Genomic DNA, 17,144 nt, shown 5'->3' with positions numbered 1-17,144 from the left:
TCTCATGATAGCTGATGGTTTTCCTTAAAGCTCTAGCTTCTGGAGACTGGTGAGTCCCTGAAAATAACCTTTGGAAATGATCACAAACCAGAAGGCAAAGAAGGGACAATTTGGGGCCCTTTTTAATAAATAATAATAAAATCTCAGGATGCCTGGCAGCCTGACTCAGGCGTTTTGAAGGTTTGGGGCCCCCATGCTCCGCTGAGAGGTGCTATAGAGGCAGCCGGGCCCTTTCCCGATGCCTCAGTCCCCCCAGCTGGGCAGCAGCCGAAGCTCCCCTGGAAGTGGCAGCAGGGCCAGTGAGTCTCGGCCGCTGGAGAGAGCTGAGCGCTCTCCCTCCACACCCCCAGTCAGTCAGGCGCGGGGAAAGGCGGCGGCGGCGGCGCTCATACGCAGCTGCAGGTCCGCGGGGCTGTGCAGCGCCGGGCTCCTCCTCCTCCCCTCGGCAGCCGGCAGGGGGGCGGCGCTGCAGGCAGCGAGCCCGGCGGGCGCTGGTCTCTGGGCAGTGTAGGGCGCCTTCTCCATCAGCGGGTCTCCAGCCCGGCTGCCTGCCTCCCCTGCCAAGACGGCCCCGCAGGTGAAGCCTAGCGCCGGCCGCCCAGAGCGGGGCTGAGCCTCCCTCCCAGGTAAAGGCTGCAGCCTGGCGTTTGCGCGGTGCCGGGGGCTGTGTCTCCAGCTGTGGCCCTGGGACAGGTGTCTTCGCCCGAGGCGGCTGTTCTCGCCTCTGCTGCGGGTTCGTGTCCCAGGGCTAGTCAGTGCCCCCTGCGGGCGGGGCGAGCTGCCCCTTGGGCAGTGTGGCATGCAGCGTGCGGGGGGCAGAACTGACCGCCACGAGTACTGGGGTCCGACTCCTTGGGGGGCTGCCCGGCTAAGGATGTGTTTGCTGGAGAAATCGCACACCTGAGGGACGGTCTGCTCTGATGATGAGCCCATCACCTCCCTTTCACGCGCAGGGGGGTTCCTGCTAGGGCTGCGCAGGGAGAGCTCGCGTCTGCCAGGTGTCTGAGCCCTAGGATGTGTGTTGTAGCCGCGCAGGTCCCAGGATATTAGAGAGACAAGGTGGGTGAGTGAGGTAAGATCTTGGACTGGACCAACTTCTGTGGGTGAGAGAGACCTGCTTTTGCGCTACACAGAGCTCTTCTGTAGGTCTGGGAAAGGTAATCGGAGTGTCCCAGCAAGGTTGGATTTGGCCTGTGGTCTGCCTATTGCCTACCTCTGTGCTAAACTAAGGGACGATTCAAGGTGAACTGGCCTATTAACACTATAGGACAACAAAATCATAGGACAAAAAAGGGGGATTAGTGGGTTATAGATTGTTGTAATAAGCTGTAAATCCAGTGTCTTTATTAAGACCATGATTTCTAGTGTCTAGCAAAGTTATGAATTTATGCTCTGAGGCTGGTCTTATGAGTGTGCAGATCTGACTGGGCTGTCGTCAGGGCATCTGGTGAACCAGGTGCTGGCTTCCAGCCAACAAGTGGATTCCCAGAATGATTCTGGCTGTACTGACCCAGGGTGTGAAGGAAGCAGCAGTTATGCTCCTGCTAATTTTCCCCCAAGTTTGAGCTAAGCACCAGCACTTTTGCTTGTTTTATAGTATCTCAATTAACAATTGAGTAGCAGAAGGCAGAAATAATAAACTTGGACTTTCATTGAGTCACTTACATTATAGCTCAGGGGTGGGCAAATTGTGGCCCCTGGGCCGGATCTGGCCCACCAGCCATTTTAATCCAGCCCTTGAGCTCAGGCTGGGGAGCAGGGTCAGGGGCTGCTCCATGCAGCTCCCGGAAGCAGCGGCAAGGCCGTGCTCCGGCTGCTACACATAGGGGCATCTGGGGGCTCTGCTCTACATGCAGCTCCCGCCCCAAGCGCCACTGTGGCCAATGGGAGCTGCAGGGGTGGTGCCTGTGAATGGGGCCGCGGCTCTGTGTAGGAGTTGGAGTGAGGACATGGCTGCTGCTTCTGGGAGCTGCTTGAGGTAAGCACCGCCCGGAGCCTGCACCCCTGAGCCTCTCCCCATGCCCCAACCCCCTGCCCCAGCCCTGATTCTCCTCCCGCCCTCTTAACCCTCGATCCCAGCTTGGAGCACTCTCCTGCACCCCAAACCCCTCATCCCCAGCCCCACCCCAGAGCCTGCACCCCCCAACCAGAGCTCTCACTCCCTCTCGCACCCCAACTCCAATTTTGTGAGCATTCATGGCTCACCATACAATTTTTATTCTAAGATGTGGCCCTCGGGCCAAAAAGTTTGCCTACCCCTGTTATAGCTGTATTGAAAAATGCTTATACTGGTACTTCTGAACTGGAGCAAAGCATTGTTTCAACTAAACATCAACAATCACAAAAATGAACTGGAGAGCTAAAAGAAATAAAATTCTGAAAGAAAATAGGAACAGTTTATTTGAGACTTTGATGGGAATGGTTTCTGCCATGCTTGTAGGTGTTTTATCAAATTGCCTCTGAGCTTCCAAACTCATACTTGCACTGTAGAATTACATGAATTTTCACCCTGATCATTGATATGATACAAAGAGAGGCTTTAAAATAACTTTTTAAAATTGATTTATTGCTGCTGATATACTGAGCACTGTACAATGACAAAAATGAAGACAGTCTCCCCCCCCCCCCAAATAATTTGCATTCTAATATGCAGACACATGAAAGACGGGATGTACTGATAGATCTAGAGGGGGGATAATTGAGAGACTTTTGTATTTTTTTTATAATTATTATAAGTTGACTTCTTGTATGCTTTGCAGAAATAGGTTTTTAGGAGGAATTTGCATGAGAAAAGGCTTGGCAAAATGGCATAGGGGACTGCGTGAAATAGGATCAGATATGAGAATGGGTGTAGGAACAAGGCATTAAGTCTGGTGTCACTAGTGGAGGGAAAGAGAGTGGAAAATGTGGAAGGAGACAACATCTGGCATGTATGATGAGGGAGCTGTGCCAAGGCCTTGAAGGTGAGGATGAGATACTTCAACTTGGTTCAGTGTACAAGAGATCATGAGTGGAGGAATGTTAAAGGGCCATGTGTCAGATTCCTACAGAGACAAAGAGTTATCTTTGTCTCCACAAAACTGTATACATTAGCAAGCCAAAAACAAAAATCAGAGACTGGTATTTTCATAAATGTTTATACTAAAAATGTTTGTTTTGGTTTTCTTCTTTCAGGGCAGTTTTTGTGTACTTGATGATAAAATAATGAAATTGATGAGCAGATCCTATGGCCTGGAATGTTTTAAAAATAAAAGGTCAGGTAATTGAGCTGGTTTTCTCAGTTAGGCAGAAATGCTTGAGTTAAAGACTAGGTTTTGAAGCCCACAGTCAGTTATTTAATATACAGCAATGTTCTCCCAGTGAGCTTAAAACTGCTGTCCTAATTCAGCCAAAAATCCTATTGACTCCATTGGGAGCTTTCCCTGTGGAGATTTCAGCATTGGGCGCCAGTGACATTTCAGAAGACTATGCTGTACAGAATGGTTTAACTTTCTTTTAATCCAAATAAGAGTTTTTAAGTATGTGCTTCAGTGATGATAGGAAAGATGATCTATGGCTAAGGTACTGGGCTATGATTCAGAGATCTGGCTTCAGTTCCCACCTTTGCCACAGACTTCCTGTGTGGCCTTGGGTCAGTCACTTAATACTTCTGTGCCATAATTTCCAATCTGTAAAATGGGATGATAATGATACTGTAGACTCTTTGGGGCATATACTCTTACTTAGTATGTATTTGTACAATGCTTAGTAGAAAGGGGCTAGTAGGTGCTATTGTAATACCAATAATAAAAATGATACCTGTACTGCTAGGTTTCATCTTATCATAGTCAAAGGTTATGGTCAAGAGATGAATTTCTGGAAATTATTTACACTGAAAGATCCTTTATTCTAGCAACACTAGTTGGTGATGACATGATACTCAACCCAGGTTGTTCAGCAGGCTCTTCTGGTTTACTAAAAATGCATCAAACTGTATTTTATTGGTTCAATATGGTTTATTGTTTTTACTGTAGAGATGTAAAGCTTCCCAAGTCACCAAAATCACAGCCATGCTTTGTTGCTTTTACTTGCACAAGCAAGACTTTGGAGAAAGCTGCTCTATCTTGTGGCCTGGTGCAAGGTAAAATATAAAAGGAATATAAAACAAACCTTTTTCCGAGAGCCCAGCTTAGATCTGGGCTATGTGTTGCACAGATATAGGGAAGGGAAGGGGGGCTCAAGGGAGGAATTCTCCTTGTTCCCACAGGCAGCTGAGCCATTCCGGCACAATGTATCAGATAGCCTCCCTGGGCCCCTACGTAGCTGTGCTTGGTGGATGATGGGAGAACTTGCATGCTGCTACGCAGGCAGCCACACAGAGCAGAGCTCCACGCTGTACACAGGGTGCACACGCTGATACATTTGAAGTCCTTAAAAACTCAAGAATTTTCCTATTGACTATTCAGATTCTGCCTCAAAATCTCTCTTCAGCCTGGCACATTAACATTGAATGTTCATTATAATAATAAAATCCTGGGAAACGGAGCTGCTCAGAGACCCACACCCATTCACTCTCCATGAATCATTTTCCAACCAGCCATACCACTTCTATAGATGCTACCTGTGTGATGTACTGCAGTCTGCATAGATGCATTGTACTTGCATTTATAGACTGTAGTCAAATGTGATGAGGTCTGTGATATTTTCATATACAAGACCCAAAATAGGTTACAAAACAGTTTAATAGTACCGAAGGGAGAAGTGGATCCAGCAACAATAGTTAGAAGGGTAACTTAAAAGGCTCAGTCTCTGCACACAGCTCCTATTGATAGCATTTGGAGCATTTCCATGGAGCAAGAGCAACACATAGCTTTAGGCTTATATCTGCATCACCCAGACACTTGCACTCATTGTGGAAGTTATATAAACATTCACTGGGCCAAGGTGGATGAGAGAACCTTCACTACATTTCTAGAACCTAGATATTTTTAGACAACAGAAAAGATGATTTCTTATTCCAGCTATCAACTAATGTGTGACTCCCTTCATTAATATAAAAGTAAGAGGTCACACAACTCTTGTTGCCTGCTTAGGTGATGCAGGTGTCTGAGGCAAAATTGAAGAAAGAGACCATATTATCAGGAGTGTGTGGTGTGTATGGTAGAAATTGATCTATTTTACTAATGCCTTATCTAGAGATTGGGAAATGCTATTGTACATCAAAAAGCAAATTAACTGTTGTTGCATTAATCATTTGAGCTGAGCTACATATTTTTGAAAACAATGGACTTGGTTTTCAGAAGTGGCTGCCTAGAATGCAGATTCCTTATTTGCATGCATATATGAACACTTAAGTGGACAGTTCATCATTTTGTACGTGCAAGAGCCCATTTGCAAATGCAGACCACAGGATTTGCACATGCATTTCAGATCTACATTTGACAATTTGTGTTTGTCTATACCCAAAAATTTAATTTATAGTGTAACTTTGTAATAAAAACTGTATTTAGTATACTTGTAAATCAGCTCACATATACTGCTACAACCACAGCTTTTCGTGCATCTAAACTTCCTTAGATGTCACTTCTCAACTCTATCTACTGATTGTGTTTTACTCCTTTTGGTTCTGAATCGCTTTTCTAAGCATCTTGACACTTTTCAGATAGAGTTTCAATATTTTCTTCAAAGTTGTACATTGATAACTGTTTACAAATATATATTGATTTTTAACTTACTACAGACTCTTTGGTCCATATGATCACTTACAGTCTGAGTATCATTAAGATAGATACTGAAAGCCGTAAACCAGGGGTTCTCAAACTTGGGGTTGCGACCCCTCAGGGGGTCACGAGGTTATTAGGTGGGGGGTCACGAGCTGTCAGCTTCCACCCCCAAAGCCCGTTTTGCCTCCAGCATTTATAATAGTGTTAAATATAAACATTTGCGTTTTTAATTTATAAGTGGGGGGGTTGCACTCATAGGCTTGCTGTGTGAAAGGGGGCACCAATACAAAAGTTTGAGAACCACTGCCATAAACAACACACTGAATTGTATTTATGATCAGAAAGAGACAGTTTAAAAATAATGCCATCTTAACCAACCAAATCTGCTCCCTGCGACACTCTGAGTCATATCTGATGACTTTACTGACAAAAATGTTACTATTACTTACTCATTGATTGCTCTGCAATGCTAACGTGGCCATGGGAGAGTGAACAGAAATCCGTTCTGCCTCATGCATCATTAACATAATTGTTTAAGCAAGTTTAAATTGTAGAAACGTTATTACTAATGACGGCGTGTGAATAAAACAACCACACCTTGCTTCTTAGAGCTCAGGTTGGATTTGCATTGCTGGCAGTTGACGGGGAGGGGGGAGATTTCCATAGTGCTGCCACATTTTAAGGAAGATAGCAGGAAAAGTAGATTAGTCTGCTACAGTCCAGTACTGAAAATTTAACTTTTGTGAGCCTTTGTACATCTACAGCACATGCTAAGGAGGAATGGATTTACTTCCAGCCCTTCTTGTGGAACTGTCAAACTCTCACTTGCAGAGCTCATGAAGACTGGTGTGTGTACCTTATGGTATGGGCCCCTTTTGAGGGCCTGGAACACCCATTGCACCTCCTCCTCTCTCCACTGTTGAAGAGCAGAGCTAATTTTGATTCCATTAGGAGTCCATCTAGAGGCTGCTGAGTTGAATTCACATTGGGTCAGTAGTGGACCAGCACTGGGGCTCCCCTACTACAAGCTGAAATCACTAAGAGCTGAAATCACTGAAAGAGCAGCGCCCATTGGGAGAGGGAGGAGCAAAGGGAACCTTCATTCTTAAGAAATTAGTTCTGCAAGAGGGGGAAGAGAAGGGGCGGGTGGCTGCTGGAAGAGCTTGTGGATTTTGAAAAACCTGAGGGAGTTTCCTAGCAAAAAACCCCCTTCAACCTGCAGTTAAAATTGAAAGCATGTATCGCTTTAGGCCAGGGGTTCTCAAACTCCATTGTACTGTGATCCCTGCATGATTGCTACATATTACGGCATGATCCCAGGAGCGGGGACCAAAGCCAAAGCCCGAGCCCCATCGCAATGGGCAGGGTGGACGAAGCCCAAGGGCTTCAGGCCTGGGTGGGGGGACTGTAGCCTGAGCCCTGCTGACCAGGGCTAAAGCTGAAGCCTGAGCTCCGCCACTCAGGGCTGAAGTGAAAGTATGCAGATATATAGCTAAAGTTACACAAACATCTTAACTCCGTTCCATAGAGTCACCCTCAGAACAAGACAGAATGCTGAGACAACCTTATGTCAACATAGATGTATTTCAGCAATTCCTGATTTAGACAAATAGCGTACCCAAAGCAGCCTTTTCCACTGCTCAAAAAGGCAGATGAACTGCAAATTACAAAAGTGTCATGAGACACACAGTTAGTATAGCTTGGTATAGAAACCTCCTAAACTTTATTCATGAAGTTAGAGCACTTATGTGGAAAAGTCAAAGGTTGAAGAGGTGATGAACCATCACACTTAGTATTGGATTATATGTTTGAACACAGTTATAAAAGCAGTGTTCTAGGATTCACTTGTTCAGTACTCTTACCAGCGAACTACAGGGGCAGAGTTTTTATGATACCTCCTGCCTATGACTGTGAGCTTTGTGGGACCCTTATGAGAAACGATGGAGAAAGAAAGATTGGTTTCAATGGTGGTACAAAATTATTGCCCCAGTATAATGGCTTCTTTAGTATTTAAAATGTCTTCTTCAATAGGCTGGTGCCTTCTAAAACTGTTAGAAAAAACACTCTTAAAAAGTAACACGACTTCCAAAACTGGTACTAAAGGAGCAAGAATGGCACACTGGGAGTCTGGCAATGCTATAGGAACATTTAGTTGGTTTGAGTGATCTTAACTATATATATAAATAAGGCGTAACCTTAGCCTTAAATTTTTGAACAACTCCCATTTTTATTTTGGCTCTTTAAATATTTTCTCTGCAATGCAACACAAAATAGTGGTGGCTTTAACTAATGAAAGCATTAGTATGTTAACTGAGCAGTGAATTGGGTGATAATCTTCAGGAAGATAAGTGATCTTTTATTTTAGCCCCAAATAAGATGAGAAGTGTGTTTCTCTTGTTGATATGAAGAGTGTTGTAAAATAAATTTTAGCTGAGTTTCTCCAGTTGCTTGTTTTCAAGAGCAGACTAGTGCAAAGTGAGGTGATCAAAACCTATGCAAGCTGCTTCTTTATACATTTATAGGCAAGGGATTATTTTACTTCTCAATTTAAATAATATTAGAATGAAGTAAATGACTTCAAGGCTGGTAGCTGTTCCCTCCTCTCTCCCCACTTCATGCTACTTATCTTCATCAGAATTAGAATTAGGACTGATTTGAAAAACCTTGGTTATAATGGTACAAATCCATGCATTTTGGAATTAAGTAGTCATCATATGCTTGCTTCAACTGGCTACTTTTTTTCTGTCACTGAATTATTTTAAGATCTTTTAGTTTTGGTCTAGGGCAAGAAGCTGTGCATAAAAGTACATTCTGTACTGAATAATATCTGATCTCTGTGCAACGTGTCCTGACAGTCAGGAAACAATGATAGTGCCTTTTGGTATATAATGTATTGTGGTCCAGTTGCCACATATGTTGCAATAAAGCAGTTCTGGCCAGCAGTATTTTATTAGAAATCTCTGGTTTTATAAGCACCACTCAGAATCTCATAATTTTGTATAAGGAGCAATAAGGGTATCATGGGTGTGTGTGTGTGTGTGTGGGGGGGGTTGTATGTGCGCAGTGGAAGTATTTTCTTGCCTGCTAATGACCTTTATATGGGCCACTATTGTTAAAATATAAAGACCCCGTTTGTTTCATGTTGCTCTTAATCTATCAAAAATCAAATATGGGGTGCTGGCCTCTAAACTAATAATAGGACTTGTATTCCTCAAAGTGTTTTACAAACATGTATTAAAGTATGGGGCATCACAATCATGAAAATAGGATATACATTCCAAGGCACTCATGGTTTTTAACTGCAGGTTTATTTTCACAGGTCAGCATTTTGATTTCAGTAATTTACACTGCAAATTATGGGATGACAATAGGTCTGTGTGGTACAGAGGTGTTGGACTATTATACAAAAAGGAACATATAAATGTTGTCTTTACACACAACTTTGTATTCTACATACAGTTTAAAAGGCAATAGAAATATGAATTTAATTTTTTATACTATACTTTATTCTGAAAGGCCTACAAACACTAAATGACTGATGCCCCAATTCTGATTCTGAATCTGATCCAGGCAGTCCGACTGCTTACCTGGGTGGAGCCCTGAAGTTTAATGGTACAGCAGTTTGCCTTTCTTGGCTCACAGTGCATGATTGGGGCCTAAATCCTCTACTTATGTACTTAATTTATTTATCTTAGGAGTAAACACCTCATTTTTGGGGAAGGTGAGGCTCAAATACTGAGTTGCAGGCCAACTTATGGGATCAGGGTGTCACGGAGTCCCCAGGTGATGGTCTGGAACTGCTCCCTACGAAGCCAGTCAGGACTCTGGTGAAGTCTCCTCTCTGTGAGCAGACTGTCTTCAGGGCAAGAAGCTCACACGGCTTCCACCTTCCTGGATCTGACCTTGGAGCATTCAGCATCCTCTGCCCCTCCGTGCGCTTCCCACAGTGAGTCCTCCCAGGCAGGGTCCTGAGGAAGCCAGAGGGTCCCGCACCCCCACTTTGCAGTCAGACGTGACTCTTAGCCAGCCAGTAAAACAGAGGTTTATTAGATGACAGGAGCAAGGTCTAAAAGAGAGCTTGTAGGTACAGAGAAAGGACCCCTCAGCCGGGTCCATCCTGGAGGGCAGCAAGCCAGATACCCACGTCTGCCCTCACCTCTCTTCCCCAGCTAGCTCCAAACTGCCTCACCCTCCAGCCCCTCCTCTCTGGGCTTTGTTCCTTTCCTGGGCCAGGAGGTCACCTGATCTCTTTGTTCTCCCACACCTTTAGCTATCTCCTTGCAGGGGGGAAGGGCCCCGGACATTAGTTGCCAGGAGACAGAGTGCCAGCCATTTATGCACACTGGCCTTTTGCTCTGCAACAATCTCACCCCCTAGAGACTTAAGAAATGCATAGGGGAAACTGAGGCACCCCTACCATATTCAGAGGAAACATTAAGAATAGACCCATTTCGTCACACAGGGCCTTTGACTTTTGGGCCAGGAAATATATCCTCATCCGTTTAGAAAGCATCTAACACACAGTAGGCGCTGCTGCAATCCAAATAATAGTCTCAGAAAATTCTCCTTGAAAAAAACACCATTCATAAAGTAAATTGGCCGTCCACCTTGTCAAGAACGATAAAAGGCATTATTGCTGGAATTTCTCCTGTGTACTTTCCATTATCTAATTTCTCTAGTATGTACAAACTGAAAAGGTTTGATAACAGAAACCTTTTCCATTAACGTGTTCTCAGCATGACACACTTCCATTCACATTTTCTAGTGACAGATTTCCTTCCCAGGTCCCTTATTAAAGGTACTTGGGAAAAACACAGTTAAAAGCTAGAAGTAGTGGTGTATTTAAAAACAACAACAACAACAACACACAAAAAAACCCACCAAAAAACAAAAAAAAAACCCAAAAACCTGAAATATAATTTAAGATTCTTGTGAAGTAAATAGGTAAAAATTGTTAAAATATATCTTAACTACGATAAAAGTAATAAACATTCTTAACCATCTCAAGTAGGTTAGGACACAAAAAATTCAATTTCCAGTGGGGAAGGTGGCAAACTAGACATTTTCAAAACTCTTGTTGGGTAAATTCTTTTCTTTTAAACTTTGGGGATAATCACTGATAGAATTTACCTTGAGATATAATTTACCTACAGCAATTCTGAGTATCAGAGGGGTAGCCGTGTTAGTCTGGATCTGTAAAAAGTGACAGAGAGTCCTGTGGTACCTTATAGACTAACAGAAGTATTGGAGCATGAGCTTTCATGGGTGAATACCCACTTCGTCAGATGCATGTTCTGAAATTCACAGATTTCCTATTCTCTCCAGCGGTAAGATAGTGTAAAATTGATGTACTTGGTGCAGATTTTCTTAGACAAAGCATATATATTCAACTATACTGGACAATAAGCCTATGCCTTGGACTTCTCCAAATTATGGCACATAATCACGCAACATTTTTTGTCAAGTTCACTACTGAACTGACTCAAATTTGCATTTAATGAGGAAAGATCTGATTTATAGGCTGATCCTGCCACTATTGAAATTAATGGGAGTTTGACTTCAGTGGGAGAAAGCTGAAATTGGAAATGGTGTTTTTTTTAGCCCCAAATCCTTCCCAATTCTCTCTCCCATCACCCAGATTGACCCTGACGCAAGGGAACTCATGTAGTTCTGCTATGTGGAGGGATATGTGTATGCCAGGAAACTGCATGGGGTCTGCACTCATTGTGCTCAGTGCAGCTACTCCCTAGTGCCTCTCAGTGCAATTGTGTGCAGTTGGTCTATGGTGGTGGCAGTTTGGCTTGCACTAGAGAATCTGCTGTTTCATGAATCCTCCAGAGATGGTGGGTGATGTGGTGTCAGGACCCTGGAAATCTCCTCCATTCCTTAGGCTGTGACTGCATTCCTTCCATAGTGACTGCAGAGCAACTTTGTTCTGGTTCCATGGCCGCGGTGGGAGAATTACTCCCGTAGTCATAGAATGATAGAAATGCAGGGCTGGAAGGGACCACAGGAGGTCGGCTAGTCCATCCTGCCATGCTGAGCAAGATGAAGTACACCTCAACCATCCCTGAAAAGTGGTTTGTCTAGCCTGTTCCTAAAAACTTTCAATGGTGGGAATTCCACAGACTCCCGAGGTAAACTGTTCCAGAGCTTAATAGTCTTATTGTTAGACATTTTCCCTAGTATCTAACCTGAATCTCTCTTCCTGCAAAATAAGCTGATTACTTCTTATCCTACTTTAAGTGGTCAGGGAAAACAGTTGATTACCATTCCCTCTGTAACAGCCCTCAACATATTTGAAGACTCCTATCATGTCCCCCTTCAGCCTTCTCTTCTCTAGACTAAACATGCCTAATTCTTTCAACCTTTCCTCATATGTCATGTTTTCCAAACTTTTTTTAATTTTTGTTGCTCTCCTTTGAACTCTCTTTAATTTGTTCATATATTTCTTACAGTGTGGTGCCCGAAACTGGACACAGTACTCTAGCTGAGGCTTCACCAGTGATGAATAGAATGGAACAATTATTTCCCATGTCTTCTGGCCAGGGGTTCTCAACCTTTTTCTTTCTGAATCCCCCCATGTTATAAAAACTCCATGGCCCACCTGTACTACACCAACTGGTTTTCTGCATATAAAGACAGGGCCAGCATTAAGGGGCACCAAGCATGGTAATTGCCTGGCGCCCCATGAGACCGAGGCCCCCATGAAACTACATTGCTCAGGCTTCAGCTTCAGCCCCGGGTGACGTGACTCAGGGCCTCGGCCTTCAGTCCCATGTGGTGGGGCTTTGGCTGTCTGTTCTGGGCCCCAGCGAATCTAATGCTGGCCCTGCTTGAAGGAACCCATGAAACCTGCTCGTGGTCCCCCAGGGGGTCCTGGACAACCCCAGGGCTCCCAGCCGCCTCTGCAGCTGGTAGCTCCAGGGCTGATTTAAAGGGCCTAGCTTCAGCTGACTCCCTGAGCCCTTTAAATCCTGATTTAAAAGCCCCAGGATTTAAAGGCCCCACCTCTTCTGATAGAGGCCACGCCTCTTCCAGTTGAGCCCCTCCCCTTGGCAGGACTCTGGAGTACCGGCAAGTCCTTTAAGTTACTTTCACCACTGCCTGGACCCCTGGTTGAGCACCACGGTTGTAGACAACACTTCTGCTAACATATCCCAGAATGACATTTGCCTTTTTTGCAGCAGCATCACGTTGTTGGCTCATATTCAATTTGTGATCTGCTATAATCTCTAGATCCTTTTCGGTAGTACTATTGCCTAGCTAGTTATTTCCAATTTTGTAGCTGGGCATTTGATTTTTTCCTTCCTAAATATAGTGCTTTGCATTTATTTTTAGTAAATTTCAAAGATTCCCAGCAGCCAGGTGAGTGAATTGGGCTAAACGCTGTGGGGAAGACTCGGATCATTTGTGCGGAACTTTTTCTAAACAACTGCCATGAAAACAAATGTGAAAAAATCAGCAAAGCAGGACTGTTTGATTAGAACTTACTATAATATATGTTGACGTTAACAAGTTCCTATGCAGGAAGTGAAAAGAGGATCAATTAAGTGCCCTTTTGTTTCTAAGAAACACCATTAAAAGTTGGTGATTATAAGGTTTGTTTATAGACAATCAAAAGTATATTTTAAACCAGTTCTACACCACGTTTAACGTTTTCATAAGGCCAGGCAGTTTGCAGGTTATAGGTATTTATTAGAAGAATATAAAAATACTAATAGAACTGCCTGCTTGAGAAATTGATCTTTGTGTAAATAAATTTAAAATTTAGATTTCATTGAGTTCTGCGAGTTTGTTCTTGTAACTCAGTGACACATTAGGAATTCAATAAAAATTGTGTGTGTTTTTGATCTTCATATTGGTATACATCTCATGTGAGCAAGAGCATAGGTCAAATTCAAGGCCTCATTGGAAATGTAATAGCTTCTTAGTATGTTAATTGTGATTTACATTTTTGTAGTGCTATACAAACAAACATTAACCAATTAATGCTAATAACTGAAAGGCTAAGTTAGTAAACATCATTTACTAGGGGAAATTGCCATTCAAATGATCTACTGTATTTATATTATTATTTATCTCTATGGCATCAACATTATGCTAGACACTTTATGTCCTGAAGAGCCTATGATCTAAATAGTATATAAATAAAGCATGAGGGAATGTGTGTGCTAGGTCCATGTTTTTAGTGGATGTTATTTATTGTGTGTGCTGTATACATGTTATGAACTTCTCTTCCTAATAAATGAAGAGTTGTACAAGTCTGACCATTTGCACAATCATAATCCCCAAATTAGGTACTAAATTATGCCTCCCCTTGCATAAATGCACTGGAGTAGGGAGAGGGCACAGGGAGCCCTGCCTTTCCCATCCCTCTGTGCACTCATGCAAAACGAGAGGGGGTTGGTGTATATCGCTTGGAATTGTATCTATTGTGTGACCATAATTAGATGCATGTTTTGTTTTACTGAGATGCTACTACAATTTATGTGAGGGTCAGCGTTCATGTTGTAAAAGAGGTTGTGTGGGTTTAAGTCTGATGGTCTGTGAACTCCTTTATGAACATGGACAATTGGAGATTAATAGATTCCCTAGAAAATAGAAGAGAAACATTGTGGAGATTCTGCTAGCTGGCATGTTGCAGCTCAAAAGCAGATGTGACATGCCTTTTATTTCATTGTCATGCATGACACCAAATATGCAGTTCCTGCTGACTTGTTTATAAATATAACATGTTGGCGGCAATAACTATGGCTTGATGAGAGATCCAAGATAGGAGGTAATGGGCTTCATCCTTTCTGAAATATGACACTTTTGGAAAACAGTGTGTTTGATAATTCCTCAAGAAACAACTTTTTGGGTTACCTTTCGTACCCCCCTTTAGTCTGCACAAACATGAGTGTGCTTCAGATGTTAATCTCAGATTGGGTCAGATTCAGGGCTGGCTGCAGAATAACTAAAGAACCTTGTCTGTATTTGGCAGTCAGAACAAGGCACCTTGAAACCAACTTCCTCCTCTCGCCCCCCCCCCCCAAAAAACAAAACAAGAGCTTCTATCTGAGTGTAGATATTGATTAAATATTGACTTCCTTTAAGTACTGTTTGGGAGGGGTTAGCAGGTGATGTCTGACCTGTTAATTCAGATGTTGGTTTCAGAATGAGTACGATATAGGGGGAAATCTACAAAGCTTATGGTGTGAAAGACTGGCCTTGGTCTGACGTTTGTGCTCAATGTTCTTGCAAAAGATTTTGCCTTTTTGTCAAAATTGTGTGAAAATCAAAACCTAGCAGCGTGCCCAGTTTTGCTTGTGTGCATATGAAAAGATGGGGGCTGTATGAGTCTAGTATAAATAAACCGTTTGCTAAAGAAGTTTTGTGTTCATGGTGGAAACTCTGTAAGTAAATTTTGCAGTATGTAAAAGGGGAAACATTCCAATTATATCTGACTCATAGCAGGCTATGCATATGCGTGAACAGGCTGTGCACAACATAATCATATTATTACTGGAAAGGGTTCAACTTTAACAGCACAGCCACATCCGAGTTGAGAGAGCCTTCTTTTAGGACAGGCTTTCTTTTCTGTTTTGGTGAGTTGAGGAAGAGGATTTGTAAGTATGTTTGTCCACGTGGGCTTTCTAAAGGCTTGGTTGCTTCCAGGTTGATTTTTTTTCTATTTTTTTTAAAAAATGTTATTTTTAGGGAATGGTGGATGCATCAGAGAAGGAAATCAAAATATAATACTAGAAATCAGTGTTATCTCGACTATATTAAAATAGTAATAATTGATCGTCTAAAATTCATTTGTTAAATTACTCTAAGCAGTTGCTTGTCACTTTAGGTGCTTTTTTAGGCAACCAATGACAAACTGAAGCCTGTGGGGTTCTTAAATGAAGGAGTTAAAAAAACAAAACAAAACCCAAAATCCAGACACTTGATTTTTGGTGTTACTTACAAGGGTAGGTGCAACTACATCCCTGGATCAAATTTACAATTCCTTCCTCTGCCTCTGTTGATATACTCAACAAGTTTTAATACTTCACTTACTGTCAATATTAACATCTTGGTGGCTGGACTCAGAAATGTTCACTGACCTGTTTAGTTTAGTTTACTGTGTACAGTATTGAAAAAAACATATTAACATGCAGCATATTAACTAGAAACAAGCCCTCCTCCAGTAATATTACATGCATGCATTTCTTTTCCCCGTGAGGTAAGAAAATGGAGAAGAACTGCACATTTGATAAAGTTAGTCTCTTAATGTCCTCATTCTGAAAGATATTCAGACACCATGGTGATTGGCGTGCTATAAGAACCTGAATAGTATCAGTGCCCTGTGATTCAGTGTGTGATAATTACTCTGGTTTATTCTGTTTGTAGATGCTGTAACAATGAAGCTGAGCTGCACTGAAGTACCTCTTTATGTAAGTTCTACAACATTAGGCTTTTGCCCTAAGAGGCTCTTTCTTTTGGATAACAGCTTATTCAAGGCGAATGAATGAAACAGAAAGCTGTTCTCTGGTTGACTGAGACTTTAGGCCGCTGAATGTTACTGTTTAATTCAGGCGTTTCTGGGGATAGTGCTCTTTGAATATTATGGCTCACATTGCTGAAGTCAGTTTAAAATTATTTTCCCTTCATGGTCATTATTTTAGATTTTTTTAATTTTAGTACTTAGAAACATAGATAATACTTAGGGAAGGAAACCAGTTACTCCATAGTTTAAAGTTGCAACTGTGTTTCTGCTATAAACCCAAATTTTTCATTGTCCCCCCTTTTCCTTCCTCAGCATATACAAAAAAGTCCTCTCAGCCTCAAAATTGATAGTCTATAGTTGGGGCTAAGGTACAGTTTTTCAACAAAATGTGGAGTGATTGGACAAGAAGTTTTTGCATGACGACACCCTAAAAATAGAGGCACTCACCAGAGTTCAAAAAGCCACCTGACTTTGAAGCAAAATAGGACATACAGTGAATAAAATTTAGTTTATTGGACTCCCTAGCCGTGATCTGGTGTCCAGGATGAAAAGTTAGAGGATTAAACTTTTAATTTCAAAAGTTATTAATGTTCAGATTTGTAATGGTGCTATCTGCTGCAGCGAGCTTAGTATTTGGTCATCAAAGGACTGCTGGAATTCTGATCTTTCATTAACAACAACAAAGTCTCTTTTCCTTGCAAATGTAGACTTCAAAATGTTGTAACCTGCTGAGAGCCTTATTGATGGAAGAAAGAGAAAATGGCTGCAAAAAGGCTTGCAGAGGGAATGATGATCCTTCTAAAGCTCTCCAGGGGTTCTCCCTTCCTGCAGACCTCAGAAAGTTCACAAGAAAGGGGGTATCCTTCTGATTGCCGCCTTTTCCAAGCCCCCTGCTCAGTCTAAGGGGCTGTGGAGAGCAGGGTTTGGGGGGTGGTGGTTAGGAGCCGGGCATTCCCTCTTTCCTG

At 42.7% G+C, this 17,144-nt stretch overlaps 1 protein-coding gene across 8 annotated transcripts in view; it reads left to right on the top strand.

The window, feature by feature from the left end:
* Positions 1 to 487: 487 nt before the first annotated feature.
* Positions 488 to 17,144, top strand: part of ARHGEF28 (Rho guanine nucleotide exchange factor 28) — a 183,240-nt gene continuing 166,583 nt past the window's right edge. For 5 of the 8 annotated variants that reach the window (XM_039544706.1, XM_039544704.1, XM_039544701.1 and 2 more), the window contains exons 1-2: positions 488 to 626; positions 16,083 to 16,126. In XM_039544706.1, the coding sequence (XP_039400640.1) occupies positions 16,094 to 16,126 (33 nt within the window). In that variant the 5' untranslated portion in view covers positions 488 to 626; positions 16,083 to 16,093. Of the gene's footprint in view, positions 627 to 15,230; positions 15,293 to 16,082; positions 16,127 to 17,144 lie in introns of those variants that run through there. The other 3 variants (XM_039544703.1, XM_039544715.1, XM_039544709.1) reach the window with 3 other exon arrangements.

This window comes from Mauremys reevesii, linkage group 6, assembly GCF_016161935.1.
Source record: "Mauremys reevesii isolate NIE-2019 linkage group 6, ASM1616193v1, whole genome shotgun sequence".
In the NCBI taxonomy this organism is placed as follows: Eukaryota; Metazoa; Chordata; order Testudines; family Geoemydidae; genus Mauremys; species Mauremys reevesii.
Note: the sequence above shows the minus strand (reverse complement) of the source record. Positions and strands in the feature narration are given on the sequence as shown.